Genomic DNA, 17208 nt, shown 5'->3' with positions numbered 1-17208 from the left:
GCCTGTGGGGGGGGGGTCTGAGAGGTGGGGGTGCTGCACGGCATGATGCTCAGACCTCACTTGGGGACGACGGGATGACAGGCAGAGCAGCTGATGGAGGAATGGAACGAGGACCTGGATGGCATGGAAGGCTTCGTGCTGGAAGGCAGGAAGTTCACTCGACTGCCGGAGGAGGAGTTTGGCCACTTCTACACACAGGACTGCTATGTCTTCCTCTGCAGGTACCACAGAACCACTGTCACCGTCTGTCCTCTGCCCTTCCTCTGCACCCCCTGCTCACCACTGTCTGATTCACAGGTACTGGGTCCCTGTGGAGTATGAGGAGGAAGAGAAGGCGGAAGACAAGGAGGGGAAGGCGGAGGGCACGGAAGGGGCGGAAGCAGTAGCCGAGGCAGAGGAGAAGCAGCCAGAGGAGGATTTCCAGTGCATCGTTTACTTCTGGCAGGGCCGGGAGGCCTCCAACATGGGCTGGCTCACGTTCACCTTCAGCCTTCAGAAGAAGTTTGAGAGCCTCTTCCCCGGCAAGCTGGAGGTGTGCCCCGTAGCCTATGGTTGGGATGGCAGCGTGAGCAAACCAGACCTGAGGAGTCTTGACCCTTGAGGAGCAGGTAGGATCTAGAGAACTACCCAGAACTTGTTTCTGATCCCCAGGTAGTACGTATGACACAGCAGCAGGAGAACCCCAAGTTCCTGTCCCATTTTAAAAGGAAGTTCATCATCCACCGGGGCAAGAGGAAGGTAGTTCAGGGGACTCTTCAGCCGAGCCTCTATCAGATCCGTACCAATGGCAGCGCCCTCTGCACTCGGTGGGTACCTGGCTTGGGGAGAGCGCAGGATTCCATGGTGGGGTGACACTGCTGATCCGTCCCCCCTTTCCCTAGGTGTATCCAAATCAACACTGACTCCAGCCTTCTCAACTCTGAGTTCTGCTTCATCCTCAAGGTGAGGCTGTGGGAAGGATAGCAGAGCAGGTGGTGGGCAAGAATCTAGACCTGACCCAAGCCCCTGTGCACACCACAGGTCCCTTTTGAAAGTGAGGACAACCAAGGTATTGTGTATGCCTGGGTAGGCCGGGCATCAGACCCTGATGAAGCCAAGCTGGCAGAAGACATCCTCAACACCATGTTTGACGCTTCCTACAGCAAACAGGTGACAGAAGTGGGGACAGGCAGGAAGGTGGGAACAGGTGAGGGCCCTGGCTGACCATCCCTCTCCACAGGTCATCAACGAAGGTGAGGAGCCAGAGAACTTCTTCTGGGTAGGCATTGGTGCACAGAAACCCTATGACGATGACGCAGAGTACATGAAGCACACGAGGCTCTTCAGGTGAGTGCCCCAGCCCTCCTCTGGCTTCTGTGTAGGCACTGGGGCACAAGCCCTGTGACACGATGGCGTAGAGTACCTGGAGCTCACGAGGCTCTTCGGGTGGGTGCCCCAGCCCCCCTCCGGCTATTTTAGTTCTGACCCACCTTCACCTTGACCGTTGCCCTCCAGGTGCTCCAATGAGAAGGGCTACTTCGCAGTGACTGAGAAATGCTCTGACTTTTGCCAAGATGACCTGGCAGATGATGACATCATGTTGCTAGACAATGGCCAGGAAGTAAGTCAGTCCCCCCTCAGACCCTGCCTGCTAGAGTTGTAGATGGAAATAGGGGGGCCCGAGGGAAGCATTCCCACCAGCCACATGTGGAGCATTTGAGTAGCATATACAAAGGCCCTGGATTCAATTTCTACCACTATAAAACACCAAAAAGGACAAGACATCCATGTGACCATTTCCTCCACCTTATCCTCAGGTCTACATGTGGGTTGGGACCCAGACAAGTCAAGTGGAGATCAAACTGAGTCTGAAGGCTTGCCAGGTAAGAAAGGGACATACTAAGGCCAGCCTGATGACTTCACCTGCCCCCTCCATCATCCTGGGCAGAAGCATGGGAAGGGTCACTGGGCAGTCCAGCAGGACTCGGAGGACTACCCAGGCCCGCTGTTTTCCTTACCAGGTATACATCCAGCACACCCGCTCTAAAGAAAATGAGCGGCCACGCCGCCTGCGCCTGGTCCGCAAAGGCAATGAGCAACGGCCGTTTACCCGCTGCTTCCATGCCTGGAGCACCTTCCGCCAAGCCCCAGCCTAGGCAGTACCTATGACCTCAGACTCGGTGAGGAAGAAGAGGCCTCCCAGCACCTGCTTCAGCTACCCACCAGTCTTGCCCACATCCTGCAAGCCCCACCAGTGTGTCCACATGTGTGCAGCAGACGCAGTTTAAAAGATATTAAATGCTTTTATTTTCAGTATTAAAAAATCAGTACTTTTAATATTAAAACTAGTTTTTAAAAAAAGACAGAAAAGCCCAAGGTGGAGTCTACAGGGAAGCCCATCCTCACTGCCCCACACATGCACACACCTGCCTGACTCCAGTTACAGTGCCTAGCAGTTTCCAGTCACGTGAGCATACACACAGGCCAGGAGCATGTACCAAAACTGCTTTAGAAATGACTGGCCAGCGCAGTCCAGGCGTTAGAAAAATACTCTGCTTGAGGAGAAATAAAGGACAGTATGGAGTGCAAGACAGGATCCTAGCACACGCCCTCCAACTGCCCTTCAAGCTGGGGGCGTCTTAGGGCCCAGCATCAGTAAGATGATCCCACAGGTTAACAGGTGTGGGTTCAATGTTAAGGAGCTAGGCAAGGCAGACAGTGGGGCTGGGATAAGCAGATGGTGATGGCTAGGGGAGCAAACCCAGGCTCTTTCAGTGATAGCCTGAGATGGGCTTGCTGGGGATCTAGGAGGGTACCAAGTAGGAGAGAATCTATGCTCAATGTGGGGTACAGAGGCACTAGCTACCAAGGTTCAGATAGCTCCAGGCTCCAGCTAGGGTGGGTCCATAGCAGGATATGGTAGGCACATAAGCTCCATGTGCTGGCTCAACAGACAGGACCTATCAGCCTCAGTGACTGTCCTGTGAAATGGGCACACTGAACAGATGAGCCTCAGTTCCTACACCCAGTCAGAGGTGGCCTTCTAAATGCCCAGGACCTCACGGCTGACAGGACATCCATCCCCTTTCTAGCACTGAACTGTGATGATCGTGACTGTGGGTCCCCTCTGACAGCCTCTGACAGCCTCTGACAGCTAGGGAAGGCAGCTAGGCTTCCAGGAGTAACACCATCACAGAGGCCTGCCAGGGCCCTAGCTGGGGCAAGGGACAGCAGCTGCTGCATGGTGAGGCGTGGCTGCCTCACAGCACCTCATTTAACCAGAAGGGTGTAGGCCCGGGCCTCATCTGCTTCCAGGTTCCGAAGGTGGTTCTCGGAGTCCTCAGGCGAGCTGGGGAGGGGCAGCAATCAGAAGGGCTGGGGCGGGAAGACCCCAACTGCCCTGGGGATGGAGGCTTGGGGACGAGCAGCTGGCCTCACCCCAGGAAATCCTTCACACATTCCACTGTGACGTCCCCCGTTGTGTCCAGTGTGGTGTCCCCACTAGTTGTCGAGTCAATGGACACGGGTGAGAGTGTGGCCTCGGGTGGCTCTGTGGTGTCTGCTGGGAGAAGCGTCCCTCAGCACCCACTCTCTGCATCTAGAGACTGGCCCGCAGCTGACATGCATGTGCACACACGGGCACTCTGGCCTCCGCTGGCAGCTTCCAGCCCTGGCTCAGCAGCACTGAGCTTATGTCTTGACCTCTCCCCAAGGTACCCTCAAGCCAATGTCTGCCCCAACCCTGTGACCTCTCACCGGCTCGCTTGCTGTGGGCAGAGTTAGGGCTTCCTTCACAGCTCTCGGGGGCCAGGGTGATGTTTCGGGTCCCATTAGCCTGGCTCAGCTTGGGTGAGTCTTGCAGACTACAGAAACAGATGGGAGTGTGATGGGGACTAGCTACCTCCCATCCCCAAACCAGGAACAGGCATTAACACCAGGGAGTGCAGGAGCCACGGTGGATGGAGCCCACTCCTCCCACACCTGGGCCGGGTGGCATTTCGAGGCCAGCTGATATCCAGAGAGCAGAGCGGCTCCGTGATATTGCGAGCGCTGAGGGAGAAGCGTTCAAATTCCGATGGGGAGATCAAGTAAAAGCCTGCGAGCAGGAGAAAAGGAGCATGTAAGGAGGGCTGGTCCCTGCCCAGCCCTTGGCCACCTCATTCCTCAGCAGAGCCTGCACCTTCTGCTCTACCCAGCATCTGTTCCCAGCCACTGTCCCACCTCACCCTGACCATGGCGTGTGAAGACACAGGAAGCGATGCCACTGATGTCCTCCTTCCGGATACAGGAGTAGTGCACCTGAGGCCTCAGGCCAGGCACAGAGAAGACGTGGACATCGCCCAAGTTGGTGAGGCAGGCGAGGCAGGTCTCAGTGTAGTCCTCAGACATCACGCTGGCAAACGTAGCCAGAGCGACCTTCCGCACACGACAGCCTTCATGGGCTGTTAGCTTGAACTTGGTCTTAGCACTCACCTTGGGCAGTGTAAACACCTGATGACAGACAGTCTATGAGTTAGGCCTTGTCCCATCCATGCCTCCCTCAGCTGCAGACCCCCAACTGGCCCTGCAGGCCTCAACCCAACCGTGCATGTCCAAGTGACACCAAACCAGCCATCCCCCTCAGCCCAGGCTTCATGGCGTGCCTCATCTCTACCCATGGTCGATTAACTAGACATATTCATATGTTCTATGCCTGGTATCCCTTCCAGCCTAAGTCCCTGGGGACTGGGTTCAAGGGCTTCACACGGGGCTCTTGGAGAAGGCCATGAAGTAGAAGGCCTTAGGGGGTCCTGGCAGGCCTAGGGTACACCCAGGTCCTTCAAGGGCCTCTACTGGCTGAAGGCTTTGAAGGAACAGGAGGGATTTAGGTCTCAGCAGGCAGGGGAAAAGGGCAAAGCAGAGGTTCTAAAGGGTCCAAGATGGAGCCTGGATGGATCTCCATCACCCATGGAAGCTCACCTTGAACTGCTCCTCAGATGCTATGAGCACAGCATGCCCACCTTGCATGTCGGGGGCCTGTGCCAGGTCCCGGGAAGCCTCATAGGGCTCAGGCAGTGGACGGCCACGACCGTCCAACACAGCGATGGCCACCACAGGTGCCCGGTGCATGAGCTGTACCTCCTTGCCCAGCACAGCCTCCACTGCCTGCTCAGGCCGCTTTTCACCTCCTGCTGTTGCTGCCGGAACCTCCAGCGCATAGGCAAATACGGAGCCTGAGTTGGTCCCTGCCCACATGGTGGGCCCGTGGTGGGTTGCTGTGGAGACAGGTGCAGTGAGGAGGGCCTCCTAAGGAACCCCATTCTCTCACTTCATTTCCTAACTGGTGTGCAGGGACCAGATCTCAGGAACTCATGCTCACTCCTATCTCACGCCTGCTGTGTGGTCTCAACTCACCAGTCTGAGACACCAGAATAGCTCTGATGCAAAGGCATAAGCCACCTTGAGGACATCTGCAAGGTGGTCCCTGATACCACCAACCCATCAAGCTGCACCCTCAACTCAATCCAGTAAATGTAGCTCCCTCCTGCAAGGCTGGGCATGGTAGCACACTCCTTAATCCCAGCACTCAGGAGGCAGAGACAGAGCTCTGTGAGTTGAGGCCAGCGTGATCTACATAGCATGTTCCAGGCAGCCAGGACTATGTGGTGAGACCCTATCTAAAAAGCAAGGAACAAACAAAAACAAAGATACAAGAGTAACATGTGGGGCTGGAGAGATGCCTCAGAGGTTTAGAGCACTGGCTACTCTTCCCAAAGTCCTGAGTTCAACTCCCAGCAACCACATCGTGGCTCACAACCATCTATAATGAGATCTGGTGCCCTCTTCTGGCATGCAGGCGTACATGCAAGGCAGAATACTGTATATATAACAAATAAATAATACAATCTTAAAAAAAAAAAAAAAAAAAGAGTAAAGTGTGAGCTGGGCATGGTGGCACACATCTTTAATCTCTGTACTTGGAACGCAGAGGCAGATGAATCTCCATAAGTTCAAGGCTAGCCTGGTCTATAGAGTGAGTTCTAGGACAGCCAAGACTGTTAAACAGAGAAACCCTGTCTCAGAGGGGGAAAAAAAAGAGTAAAGTGTGGTGTGGAGAGGGCACACATGGCAGCAGATGCCTGGGGGTGGCAACTACAGTATGTGGGTGACTGTACACTATTGTGTTTCAAACTATCATTATACACATAAAATCCAAAAGAGCCACCAACAAACCTAAGGCACAGAGGGGACTTTTTACCAGAGTCGATGACGAGTCCCTGCCTGATCTGCCCCCACACCTCTACAACCTGCCCACCACAGGGCCTCGGCCATCCTGGCCTCGCTGCCCACCTCACCACACTCCCTTGCTTCTTGTTCAACTCTACAAGGCTTGTGCAGCCCACTCAGCAAACCCTCAAAGTATGCCCCTTTGGGCTATACGGGTGGCCAAGGTATCCCAAAGTATAGCTCAGCACACAGTAGGTGCTCAGAACACCACTTCCCCCACCAGTACAAAGGCCATCTAGCCTCTCCAATCCCGTCCCTACCCTGGTCTCACCATCTCGAAGGAACGTGTCAGCAAAGTAGAGGCAGCGCACGACACCGGAAAGGGAGTCGTCAGCAGACCGGGGCTCGATGCGGCGCTGCACAGGTGTCATCTCCACATCGTGGGGGCAGGGCTGCTCCGCCAGCTGTGCGTTGGCCTCCTGTAACTGGAAGGGCCAGAGGATCTCAGGTATGCTCTCTCAAGAGCCCTTTCTGCCCAGTACCCAGCAGGCATTGCATCCAAGCATCTGCTTCCCAGTTAACTACCAGGAAGCATGGCAACTGAGGGCACAGGCGTGGAGCCAGTCCCAGCTCACCTTGCTACTGGCAGTAGGGGCCCGTTTTTTGCCTGAGACACGGCTCTTGCGGATGCGCCGGAATGACTGTCGCAATGACTTCTTGAGGGATTTCACCCGAGACAACGGCCCCTCCATGGCCAAAGAGTCATTGGGGTGAAGGGTACACCTGGGGATGACAGGGCCAGCCGTGCTATGGAGCTAAACTGCACTCCTGCCAGCCTGAAGCCAGGTATCAGAGCCCAGGTCAGGGAACCAGAGCAACTTGGTGCTAGGACCTAAGGCTGGAGGGGCTGACCAGTTGTCTCGCAGATGAAAGGAGATTATAAGAGCTTTCCCAATCAGCCTGCCTATGCCACACCAACCTCTGAGAGGAACTGAATACCAGACCATCTTATCAGGGCCTTGGGTCCCTAACTGCTCACCTCAGACCACATACCTGGCCAGCACAGGGCTCTTGCGCTGGTAGTCAAAAAGGCCAAAGCCATGACTGGTGCCAAAGGCCACAAGGCTCCACTCAGCATGCAGTGTGACAGCGGTGACAGCAGCTGGTGGTAGGCACTGTACCAGCATCCGGGGCTGGAATCCGGCAGGCCAAGGCAACAGCCCCGTGTGCGGGCTCAGCCGCTCATGGCCCTTCCATGTGAAGCCCTCCCGATCCTGAAGGAGATCCACACTGGCCACACTGACAGCCTGTTCTGCTGGCACATCACTGAGCTCCAGCACAAGCACCTGGGCCACAAGAGGCAGAGGACTCAGATGAAGAGGGGCATTCTGGACCTTCTCCAGACACTGCCAGAGCAAGTAACCTCTGAATACCTACTATATACAAAAGCTTTCACTGAGCGCCAAGAAACCGTGGTGACATAATCTACTGGCCCTGCCCTCCTGGAGCCCTTGACTCTTTCCTGCGTCTGTCTCCCACTAAGCCTTGAGCAAACACTAAGCCCTCCGCAGACAGTCAAGCACTAAAGGGAATCTGTGACTAAACCCCTTAGGCTCTGCTGAGCACACCTCACGCCCAGACTCCTGCTCCCAGCCTCTGGCCTCTGGGGTTCCCCTAGCCTTACTCAAGTGGGAGCACCCCTCAGTTTCCATTTGTCCTCACCCTGGCCAACCTTTCCTGGTGCTCCGTTCCCTCTCTGACCTACAGCCCATGTCAGCTTCTCTACTTCACCACCACCCTTCAGGGCCACCTCCTGCAGAAAACCTCCCCAATAGCCACATCTGGGGACACCAACCCCACCTGGCCTGCAGTGCCAGCCACCACCATCTGGGCTGTGTACTTGCAAAGTGCAACCTTCTGTATTCCCAGGCGGGGGTCATCACTGTAGGGGTCAAAACAGCCCACCTGAGGGGACAAGATGGAATGATGACACCAGGCAGAACCCTATCAGGTTCAAAGGCCAAGCCTGGGGGAAGGGGGGAGAGGCACCTTGCGGAAGGGTGGCCAGTCATCCTCCACAGCCTGGGCCAGGCTGTCAGCGTGTTCACAGTCCGTCTGGAAGAGGCCAGCTGTGCTCAGTTTGTAGAGTGGCCTTAGCGCCACACCAGAGGCATCCCAGAAGCGCACAGTGCCATCCTCATGGCTGTAGAGAGGGTTGGTGTCAGAGCCCCCTACTGGGAGATCCACACCCCCTCAATTATTCTTTCAGTGGCCACTATAGGCTTATGCCGAACACTTAACTAGAATGTATTGCGTACAGCACCAAGTACCTGCTCCACGGTATAAACAGGTACTTGGTGCCAACTGCATGTCAGGCTACACTCACCACACGCCCCGAGCCCTCTGAACAAGTTGGAGGGTACAGGAATGACCACCTGGATAACCAGATGACAGAGGGGAGCACTGGGTTCCCCGAGATCACAAAAGGTGCCACAAACCCAGAAGAGCAAGAGGCCCAAGGGGCACTTCCAGGTGGCGCAGCAGGAAGGCTGGGTGTCAAAAGCGGGGGAAGCAGGGAGGGAGGGGAGCAGACAAAACCAGAGTACAACCTTGGGACACAGCTGCAGAGCCCCAGGGGTCCCCAGTGAGCCGCCTGGATGCTTCACTCTCCTTCGTCCCTGAGGTCACAGCAGGCTCTCAACAGCAAAGGGGAGGTGGCCTTGAGAGGCCGGAGGGTCCCAACACAGGCAGGAGGGAGGGGCAGGGCACTTAGTAAGGCCTGAGTCACCGGTGCCCAGACCTAGCCTGGGTCTCCAGCACCTGACTGGCGGAGTCACCAAAGGCCAACCCAGATTTTCCAGTCCATGGCAAGCCAGGTGGGTGGAGCCTGGGCTGTGCTGGAACTCAGTCCCAGGCCAAGAGGAAGTGCGAGCTAAGGCTCTGAGCCAGAATCTAGGGAGGCTTCCTTATAGGAACAACCTGGATTTGCTAGGACTAGGCCTGAATCACCAAGCACGTCAGCACCCAAAGAACCTGAGACATTCAAGAAACCAATAAGGCCTCACAGATGCAGGACCTTGTCTGCACCCACACCCCATACTTACCCGGTCAGTAGCAGCCCATGCTGTGAGGGTTCCTGGGCCAGGTTCCGGCCCCCAGTAATGGGCCAACTCTAAGGAAGACAACAAAAATGGGAGCTCAAGTTAAGACTAGGGTCTCCGTCTCCTTCTCCTACCACATTCCCATTCCCCATCTGGGCTGGACCCTGCCCTCTACCCCAGCACCTGAGTCCCAAGACATCTCCACTCACCAAGGCACTGGAGGCGGGCTGCGGGCTCTGCCGCTCACCAGCACTTACAATGCGGGCCCACAGCTTGCTGGGGACATTGGCAACATGGGCAGAGCAGGTGATAGCGGATGAGTGCAGAGGGGCCAGGTAAGGGGCAGGCACAGCTGGCCAGCCCGGTGTCTGCAGGTCCAGCACCACCAGCTCCTCCTCCAGAAGCACAGCTAGGGCCTGAGGGTTGTCGAATTCTGTGGGATTGGGCGAGTGAGCTCAGCTTGAAGCCACACTGGGCTGGCTGGGATGAGGGAGGCGAAATACACACCATCCTCTGGCTGTGTGCTGTGCACTGTGAAGAAGTCAATGACACGGGAGGTGAAGTCCAGGGTCACCAATGTCTCTGCTCGCAGTACACTCACACAATGGCGATCACCATAGCTGGCTCGGGGCATGCCACCACTGAAGATGATAAAGTGGTCTCTGCAAATGGAAAGATGCCATGAGAACCAGGAGCCCCTGGAGAACCAGGCACATGCTGGATAACTCAGTAAGGGCTTTACCCCTATATGCCCAGAGCCTAATCCTCTAGTCCCCAGCCAGACAAGCCCCCTCCCATACTGCCCCCTCTACCTACCCTGACTCACAGCTCCGCCACAGAATCTTGTTGATGGCCTTGCAGGGGAAGGGGCCTGGGGGTGGGGAGAGCGTCAGACCTCCCATTCCTCTTCCATGTGCCTCTCCCCAAGGTATGGCCCAGACCCAGCAATACCCCCAGTCTCCTGTAGATTTGCTAGGCAGTACCCTCATCAAGGCCAGAGAGCCCTTCAGTCCCCACCCTTGGCTCAAGCCTCCCTAGTGCTCACCATAGGGTGTGGTCACTACAGTGGGCTGCAGCGTTGGGGGGCTGCCAGTGTCTGTGGACCAGATGGCATAGCTGCCATCACTGTGTGAGCTGATAACGGTGCTGCCACCACGCCCCCAACACAGGCTCTCCAGCTGCTACGGATGAGGATAGGATGGCATGAGCCAACAGGTGTGTACAAGGGCCCAGAATGAGGAGCATGCAGGCTTCACTCGCTTACCTGGTTACCCAGGAAAATGTGGTCCACACACTGTGTGGCCTGGCTCCAGATGACCAATAAGCCCCGACTGTAGCCTATGAGGATTTTGGTGGGGTCTTGCAGATGTCCCTGGAGTGACTCCACAGGGCCCAGAGCCTTCCCACACCGGTAGTCATCTGGCACACTGCAGAGAGTGCCCCAGAGAGTCAGGAGAACTTCCCAGAAATGGGAGCTTCCTCCTGCCTGCTGCTCACCTGCTGCTCACCTGCGCAGAACCTCATCTGGGCTGATAGTCTGCCCCTCAAGCAGGGTCAGAGTGGCAACATCCAGGAAAAAAATGCCGCCACTCTCAGTTCCCAGGGCCGCTGTGTTGCCAGCTACCAGCAGGACCACGGTGACGCGGGTAAGGCTGGCAGGGGCGCTGCAGGAAAGAGGGACAGGGTGAGGCCAAGCCCATCTACTGCTGGGAAAGGCGGGATGGGCTGGGCGCTTGCTGTGGCCTCTCTTGTGCCCCTCTGCACTCACAGGGCCTGTTCACAGCATAGGCTGGCACCCTGGGAAGGCAATGTGCAGTGTAATTAGCCCACTCAATTATTCCCCAGCATGCCAGCAAAGGAAGGGATAAAAATAAGTTCCCTGGGTCTCAAAGGACTCACAGGTTCTCTTACCACTCTGGCTCTCTCAGGCAGAATCAGAGCACTACCCCAGTCAGGGTACCCAACACCAGCCTTCCAAGCATCTCAGACTTCAGGAGCCCAAACCGTCCCTGCCTATAGTGACTTGGATGGCCCAGGAACTAACCTGTGGGCAAGGTCCTTTACCTGGGCAGCCTGGCCTGCTGTGTACACCTAGAGCATCCTCCTAGAACCTCACCAAGCTCATCCCGGAGAACTCTCTAACTATCAACCTGCTGTGTGCCAATGTACCAGTAGCCTATCTCCCATCCCAACTCAGGAAACCAGCAAAAAGGCCAGACATGCTGGCACACACCTGTAATACCACTTGGGAGATCACTGAAAATTCAGGGCTAGCCTGAGACTGCTGATGTCATCTTGGCACAAAACTGTCCCAAACCCCTAGAGAGCACAGTGCCAGGTTGCAGGTCTAAGGAGTTGGGTTATAGCATATTTATTCACTGGGACCCCTACAGCTGGAAGCACAGACCCTGCCTACTGGCCTCAGACTCAGCTAGCCATACCTCTAACCCTAACTTCAAAGGACATGGCTGTCAAGCAAGGCTCTACCCAGGCAGGGCTCCACACACCCCACCGTGAACCATAAACTGACTATCTCTGCCCTGCCTCAGCAGAGCAGGCTCATAGGGCCTCTCCAATACCCCTGCCCAGTGGCTAGACCCAGCCTGGTCGTCCAGTACCTGGCATTGTCAAAACTGGGCCGGCTGGGTGGCTGGAAGCTAAGCCCTTCTTCTAGGTGGGCACAGCCATTATGATGGATGATCTCCCACAGATGCAGGCTGCTGTCATCTAGCAGGGTCAGGAGGCGGCCCTGATGGGGGGAACAGAGAACAAAATGGGGCTGGTCTGGAGAGGAGGAGGGCACAGGGATGGGGACCACCTGGGGCTGGTGGAGAAAGGCAGATGTTCACCTGACCAGGCAGGAAATGCATCTGGGTGACGGTGGCTGCATCCCGATGCAGACCTGTAAATTCCACACCAGGTGCACCATAGCTGAGATGACTTGTCAAGGACAAACACGTGCAAGCCAAGCCAGGACAGTTCAGACAGGCCTTTCCCAAGACCTCTCCATCCACAAGTCCAGCGGTCTCCTGATGAGGCCCCTTCCTGAAGTAACTCTGCTCCTGCACCCTCAAGTTACCCACAGACTCCACACAGCCCCCCAAGTAGGGTGCTACCGTAGATCATTCCAGCCCTCATCTCTCCAGCAGGCTAATGACTCAAATGCACAAAGCTGGTGCAGATGGAATAAGAATAAAAACCTGCTCAGCACCGTGGCTCCAGCATGGTACAAATGAGGCCTCTGACACAACTGCACAGACCAAGTGCCTTGCAGCAGCGGCCCAAGAGGTCTAGCCAGAACACAGCAGCACCAGATCAAGCCAACTCCAGCTGTGGGCAAGAACCCCCAGCTCCCTCCAGAGCGGAGAGCCAACAGCTTCCACTGCCCACTTTACAGACAAACACAGACCAGAAGACAGGTGACCTGCATGAACAAGTGTCCCGAGACCCACAACTCCAGGATTGATGGCGGCCAACAAAGCCCGAAGGGGCCCAAGCGGACTAAGAGATGGGTCAGTGACGTTGTCCTAGTGACAAGCCAGGCGTTGTTGCCTGGATATCGAGCTGGGACTCCCTGCAGAGCTTGGCAAGGAGGACAAAGAGAGGGCAGGGGCAGCTGGCAGGGGCGGCTGGCGGGAAGCAGGGTCTCCCAGGAGATGGGGCCTGCCCTGCAGGGGGAGGGGAGGCTTCAGAGACCAAGCGTGGCACTTTCCAGCCTCAGTTTCCCAACTTCAGGAGCTCAAGGCTGTGGGAATTTAAAGGAAAGAGGGAAGAGAAGGGGGGATCTAGGCTTTGGCCCCGTCCGTCATCTGTACTAGCACGAGGAACCAATTCCCACCAGGGCAGCTCCAAACACCTGGCAGCCAAGACTGTGGGTGACTCGGAGGTGGACACCTCCAACACCAGTGGTCACAGTTCAAAGCTGCAGCAACACAAGTGTAGTGGGGACACAGCACCAACAGGGGCTTGGAGTGGCAAGCTGAGTGGAGGCCTGGCCACTGTCCCAACAGACACCCAATGGCCCCCAACAGAGGGAAGGACATCCCCATCCATCCACATTCCCTAACACAAGCTATCGGCTCAGAAACCTCGGGCCATATTCCCACCCCAACCTGACTAGTGCCCCTAAGCTCTGGGTGAGGAGAGGGAGGGTAGGCACCTTCACCAAGCAACTTTTAAGTCAGACTCTGCACCTCAGTTTTCTTGAAGGCAGGTTAGGGTGGTATTTCCAGGGTGAGTAAGGAGACATTCAGCAGCCTGTTGCCCCACCCCCACCCTGGACTGCAGGAAAATGCCTGCTTTGTACAGCTTACTCAGTCCATTGTATGGCAGCAGGGTCCAGATGGGGGCAGTGTTGCACTCACCATGCTGAGCCTGGCACTGCCTTCACCCCCTGGGTTGAGCACATGCATCTCCATATTTGTGTGTATCTGTGTATGTGTGCACATGCTCACCTCTCATCAGGCCCACAGGCCACCCCTAAATACCCCAGTCACAGCTGCCAAGATGATGGTAGAGTCATCTAAGACAGCAAGGGACCCCCTCCAATCACCCATCTCCAAACAAAAAGACTTATCATTTCTGAAAGGAATCACCACAGGCACAGCCAACCTCTTCAGGCTGTCTCCAGGAAGCACCTGCCATGCCAGGATCCCAGCATGAAGTGGGTGGCACATCCTCACAATCCCCAAGCACCACAGTGGCAAAGGATACATCTTGACAGCCCCAGACCTGGTGCCGATGGCCATGATGCGAAGCTCAGGGTCGAAGGCCAAGGCGCTGGGCTGGTTGGGGAAGCCATGCTCCACGGTCTGTGAGGGAGGAGAGGACTACATGGGTAAAACACCCTGGGACTTCTGCTTCCACTTGGCCCTGAAGGTACTGTCCGCCTCCCAACATGGAGAGAGCCAGAGAACAAGCATCCCAGGGCCATCAGAAGTGGGGATAGCGTCTGGGGTCCTGAGCACTGTTGGTGTTGATGCTGATGCTCCCTACCTGCTTCTCTGCTCTTTGTGAGGCCAGGTCCAGTGCCCTTCCCTACACACTAAGCTTCACTACCTATTCCGTCCTTTGGTATGCTTCCTCCCACTGGCCCACCAATCAAGCAGCTTCCACTCATGCCCAAGTGTGGCTGGGACATGAATACCCTCAAGAGATGTCAAATATGGCCTGGCAGCACACGGCTATAATCTCAGCATTTGGAAGGCTGAGCCAGGAAGATCCTCAGCTAGAAGATAGCATGGGCCACACAGTGAGATGCCGACACGAAAATAAATACATAAATAAAAGAGGTCATCCACATGGGGACAGCCATCTGCATAGCTGTGGGGCAGGGCCTAACTATGCAGTCTTGGGCTGATCACAGTACTCCATCCACCCTGCTTCCACTTGGCAGTGACAGCGGAGCCCATCCAAGAGAGCAGGGCCACCAACCAGCCCTGTTGGTCAGGGAATTCCCTTCCCCACAAGCACTTGCCATGCCCTGTCTGAGTCTGACCTCCTTTAGCTGGCCTCAGGCTTGCAGGCTAGTGTCCAGAGACACTAGGGCATGGCAGTATGGCAAGTCCCCACTGTCCTGAGTAGGCACCATCAGGCTCATCTTGTGGAAGAGAGACTAGATCCCTTATCTAGTGTCTGTCCTTTGCACCTCACATCCGATCAGTTCCTGAGCCCTACTGTCTTACCTTTAAGACACAAAGAAGTCATCCTTCTCACACCCCGCTTCAGGCCTACTCACTGCTTGCTTGGACCAGTGCTCACTAAGGCACCTAGGAAAACCAGCCAGCCATCACTACCTCCTCCACTTGGGGCCCTCCAGGAGCTCCCCGCTGATCCACAGCCAAAGAAAGCCAAGTCCTCATCCTGTGGCGCCTCTCTGGGCACCTCAGTTCAGCTGACTCCTACCCCAAAGCTCTTTGCTCTTTTGCTAGGCAGCACTTGCTAGGGCTTTGCCGCCTAACACTCCCCTGCCCCTCCCCCGTCACACTGTGCTTTACCTGGCACTCCCAAATGGCCAGCTCCAAAAGGCCTCCCTAGCTGATCCTGCCTACATCATCATCCCAGTCCTCATCACACCATATTTTATCCACAGCATTAGCCAACCCCGTGAACTAATCTGTATTTTACTTCTCTGTTTTGGCTTTTTGTTCTCATCCTCTTCCCAATGACTAAACCACCCTTTCAATGAAGAGTTACCCCTTTTGGATTCCACTGTGTCCATCGCCCCAAAGAGGCAAATTAAACTAGCATGAGATGCACATTCTACAGGCAACTTGTGGTCTGAGCTGGATTTGAACCCAACACCCAGGAAAAAGTCCATGTTCCCCCTTGGACCACAACCCCAAACTTAAGAATCTGGGGCCTATTTCCTAGGGACCTAACAGCCACTTTGGCAACTAAACCCTTTGCCTATCTCCCATCACTGCTGCCCACTCAAATTGTGCCTCACCCTCAACTCCTGCCACGGCAGCGCCAGCCGGGGTGAGCCAAGCTGATTCAGAGCCTCACCCCATCTGTGCAGGTCCCCTACACACCTCCATTCACTGGCTAAGACCCATCCTTCTTCTTGCTTCGGGGGCTCACCCTCATGGTCACACCAGGAAAGGCAGAGGCTCACAGCTGGGGAACCTCTCCTCCCAGGTCCTTGGCAGGCTTTCAGTCACTGTGTCTGTGAATCCTGGCAGCCCCATCAGTGCTGCCTGGGACCTCAACAGGAAGAACTGAGCCACGGCAGGAACTCCCCTGAAACCTATCTAAGGGAAGTCCAAGGTCCCTAAGCTCTGCTCAGGTCGGTAGTAGCTACTTCCAAACTCCAGGCTCCTACTCCATTGTGATCACACAGCAAGGCAAGAAGCGGCCCACTCCTTTACTGAACCTCAATTTTTTCACGTGTGTAAAGGAAATGAGAAATCGAATCCTCAATGGCGGGGGTACGCACAAGCTCTGCGATAAAAGTAACATCCAACCCGAGCCCCATCACTCCAGATCAGAAGCAATCTTGCAGGGCTCTATACTGGTCAGTGCCAGGGAGGTGGGGACTGCGGCCTTTCCCGGGGGCCCCTTCTGCCTCACGTCTTTCCAACTTTAGTAAGGTCAGGCCGGCCCGGTTGCAGAGAGATCCAGAATCCACAAAGAGGAAACTGGCCTCATTTCATGGCGGGGGAAACTGAGGAACCACGGTTTGAAATGCAACTGGGCACATAGACCGGCACAGCCCCTGGACTTAGAACCCCAAGGCAGGGTCGAGCGTGGGGAGAGGGGTGGAGGCGCCGCACTGGGATTTCCCAGCCCCACCCCCCACTTCTCCTACTCTCGCCCGCCCGGGAGTTAAAGAAAAACAAAACCTGGCCCTGGGTGCCCCTCGGCCGAGCAGGGCCACACACCAAAAGATGAAAGATAAGAGACCAAGAGTGAAAGGCAGATAGGTGGGGGACCCCACTGAGCCCAAGGGACACCCCGGAGAGACACCAGGGGTTCAGAGACCCAGGGGCAGAGCAACAAGAGGAGCCAGAAAGAACACGGCGCGGCGCGGGGCACAGCTCGAGACCCCGGCCAGGCACGCCCGAGCATCGCGGCGCTCACAGGGCAGAGGCGGCCCGACGTGGCCCGCCCGGGCCGCCGCCGCCCCCGCCGCCGCCGCCGCCGCACCTTGTGGAAAGCGAAGAGCTCCTGCTTGAGCTTCTCGCGCTGCGGGTCGGCGCCCTGCCGCCGGAACCGAAACTTCATCATCTTGTGCCCGCCGCCGCCACCCCCGCGGGATGCGCCCGGCCCCGCCGGTCCTGAGGCGCGGGGCGGGGCCTGCACGGAGGCGCGGGACGCCACCGACGCCCGCCCGACCCACGACGTGAGCGTGCCCGCCGTACCGCGCCGCCCCTTGCTCGCCAGACAATGGGCAAGGACCGGGCCCCCGGGCTCGCCGGGC

General features: G+C 56.5%; 2 protein-coding genes across 6 annotated transcripts in view; one reads left to right on the top strand and one right to left on the bottom strand.

The window, feature by feature from the left end:
- The window catches only part of Flii (FLII actin remodeling protein), a 14100-nt gene extending 11784 nt beyond the window's left edge, over positions 1-2316 (top strand). For both annotated transcript variants that reach the window (XM_036196579.1, XM_036196578.1), the window contains exons 22-30: positions 82-221; positions 298-532; positions 652-806; positions 882-942; positions 1021-1149; positions 1220-1326; positions 1495-1600; positions 1797-1862; positions 2001-2316. In XM_036196579.1, the coding sequence (XP_036052472.1) occupies positions 82-221; positions 298-532; positions 652-806; positions 882-942; positions 1021-1149; positions 1220-1326; positions 1495-1600; positions 1797-1862; positions 2001-2135 (1134 nt within the window). In that variant the 3' untranslated portion in view covers positions 2136-2316. The remainder of the gene's footprint in view (positions 1-81; positions 222-297; positions 533-651; positions 807-881; positions 943-1020; positions 1150-1219; positions 1327-1494; positions 1601-1796; positions 1863-2000) is intronic.
- Positions 2301-17208, bottom strand: Llgl1 (LLGL scribble cell polarity complex component 1). Of its 4 annotated transcripts, none has more exons than XM_036196582.1 (22): positions 16935-17208; positions 14001-14098; positions 12137-12218; positions 11906-12036; positions 10796-10951; positions 10552-10714; positions 10333-10465; positions 10104-10158; positions 9795-9949; positions 9497-9720; positions 9291-9358; positions 8236-8389; positions 8047-8151; positions 7240-7532; positions 6822-6969; positions 6518-6671; positions 4939-5234; positions 4206-4470; positions 3961-4075; positions 3736-3842; positions 3418-3541; positions 2301-3328 (listed from the first exon to the last, which is right to left on the bottom strand). In XM_036196582.1, the coding sequence occupies exons 1-22, from the start codon at positions 17013-17015 to the stop codon at positions 3250-3252; spliced, it is 3186 nt and encodes a 1061-aa protein (XP_036052475.1). In that variant the 5' UTR covers positions 17016-17208; the 3' UTR covers positions 2301-3249. The 4 variants fall into 4 exon arrangements, with proteins under 4 accessions (XP_036052475.1, XP_036052473.1, XP_036052474.1 ...); XM_036196580.1 differs by having other exon boundaries at positions 10333-10468; positions 16935-17207; XM_036196581.1 differs by having other exon boundaries at positions 3418-3538; positions 10333-10468; positions 16935-17207.

Source organism: Onychomys torridus, chromosome 8 (genome assembly GCF_903995425.1).
Source record: "Onychomys torridus chromosome 8, mOncTor1.1, whole genome shotgun sequence".
Lineage (NCBI taxonomy): Eukaryota > Metazoa > Chordata > Mammalia > Rodentia > Cricetidae > Onychomys > Onychomys torridus.
This window is presented reverse-complemented; position numbering and strand designations above follow the sequence as displayed.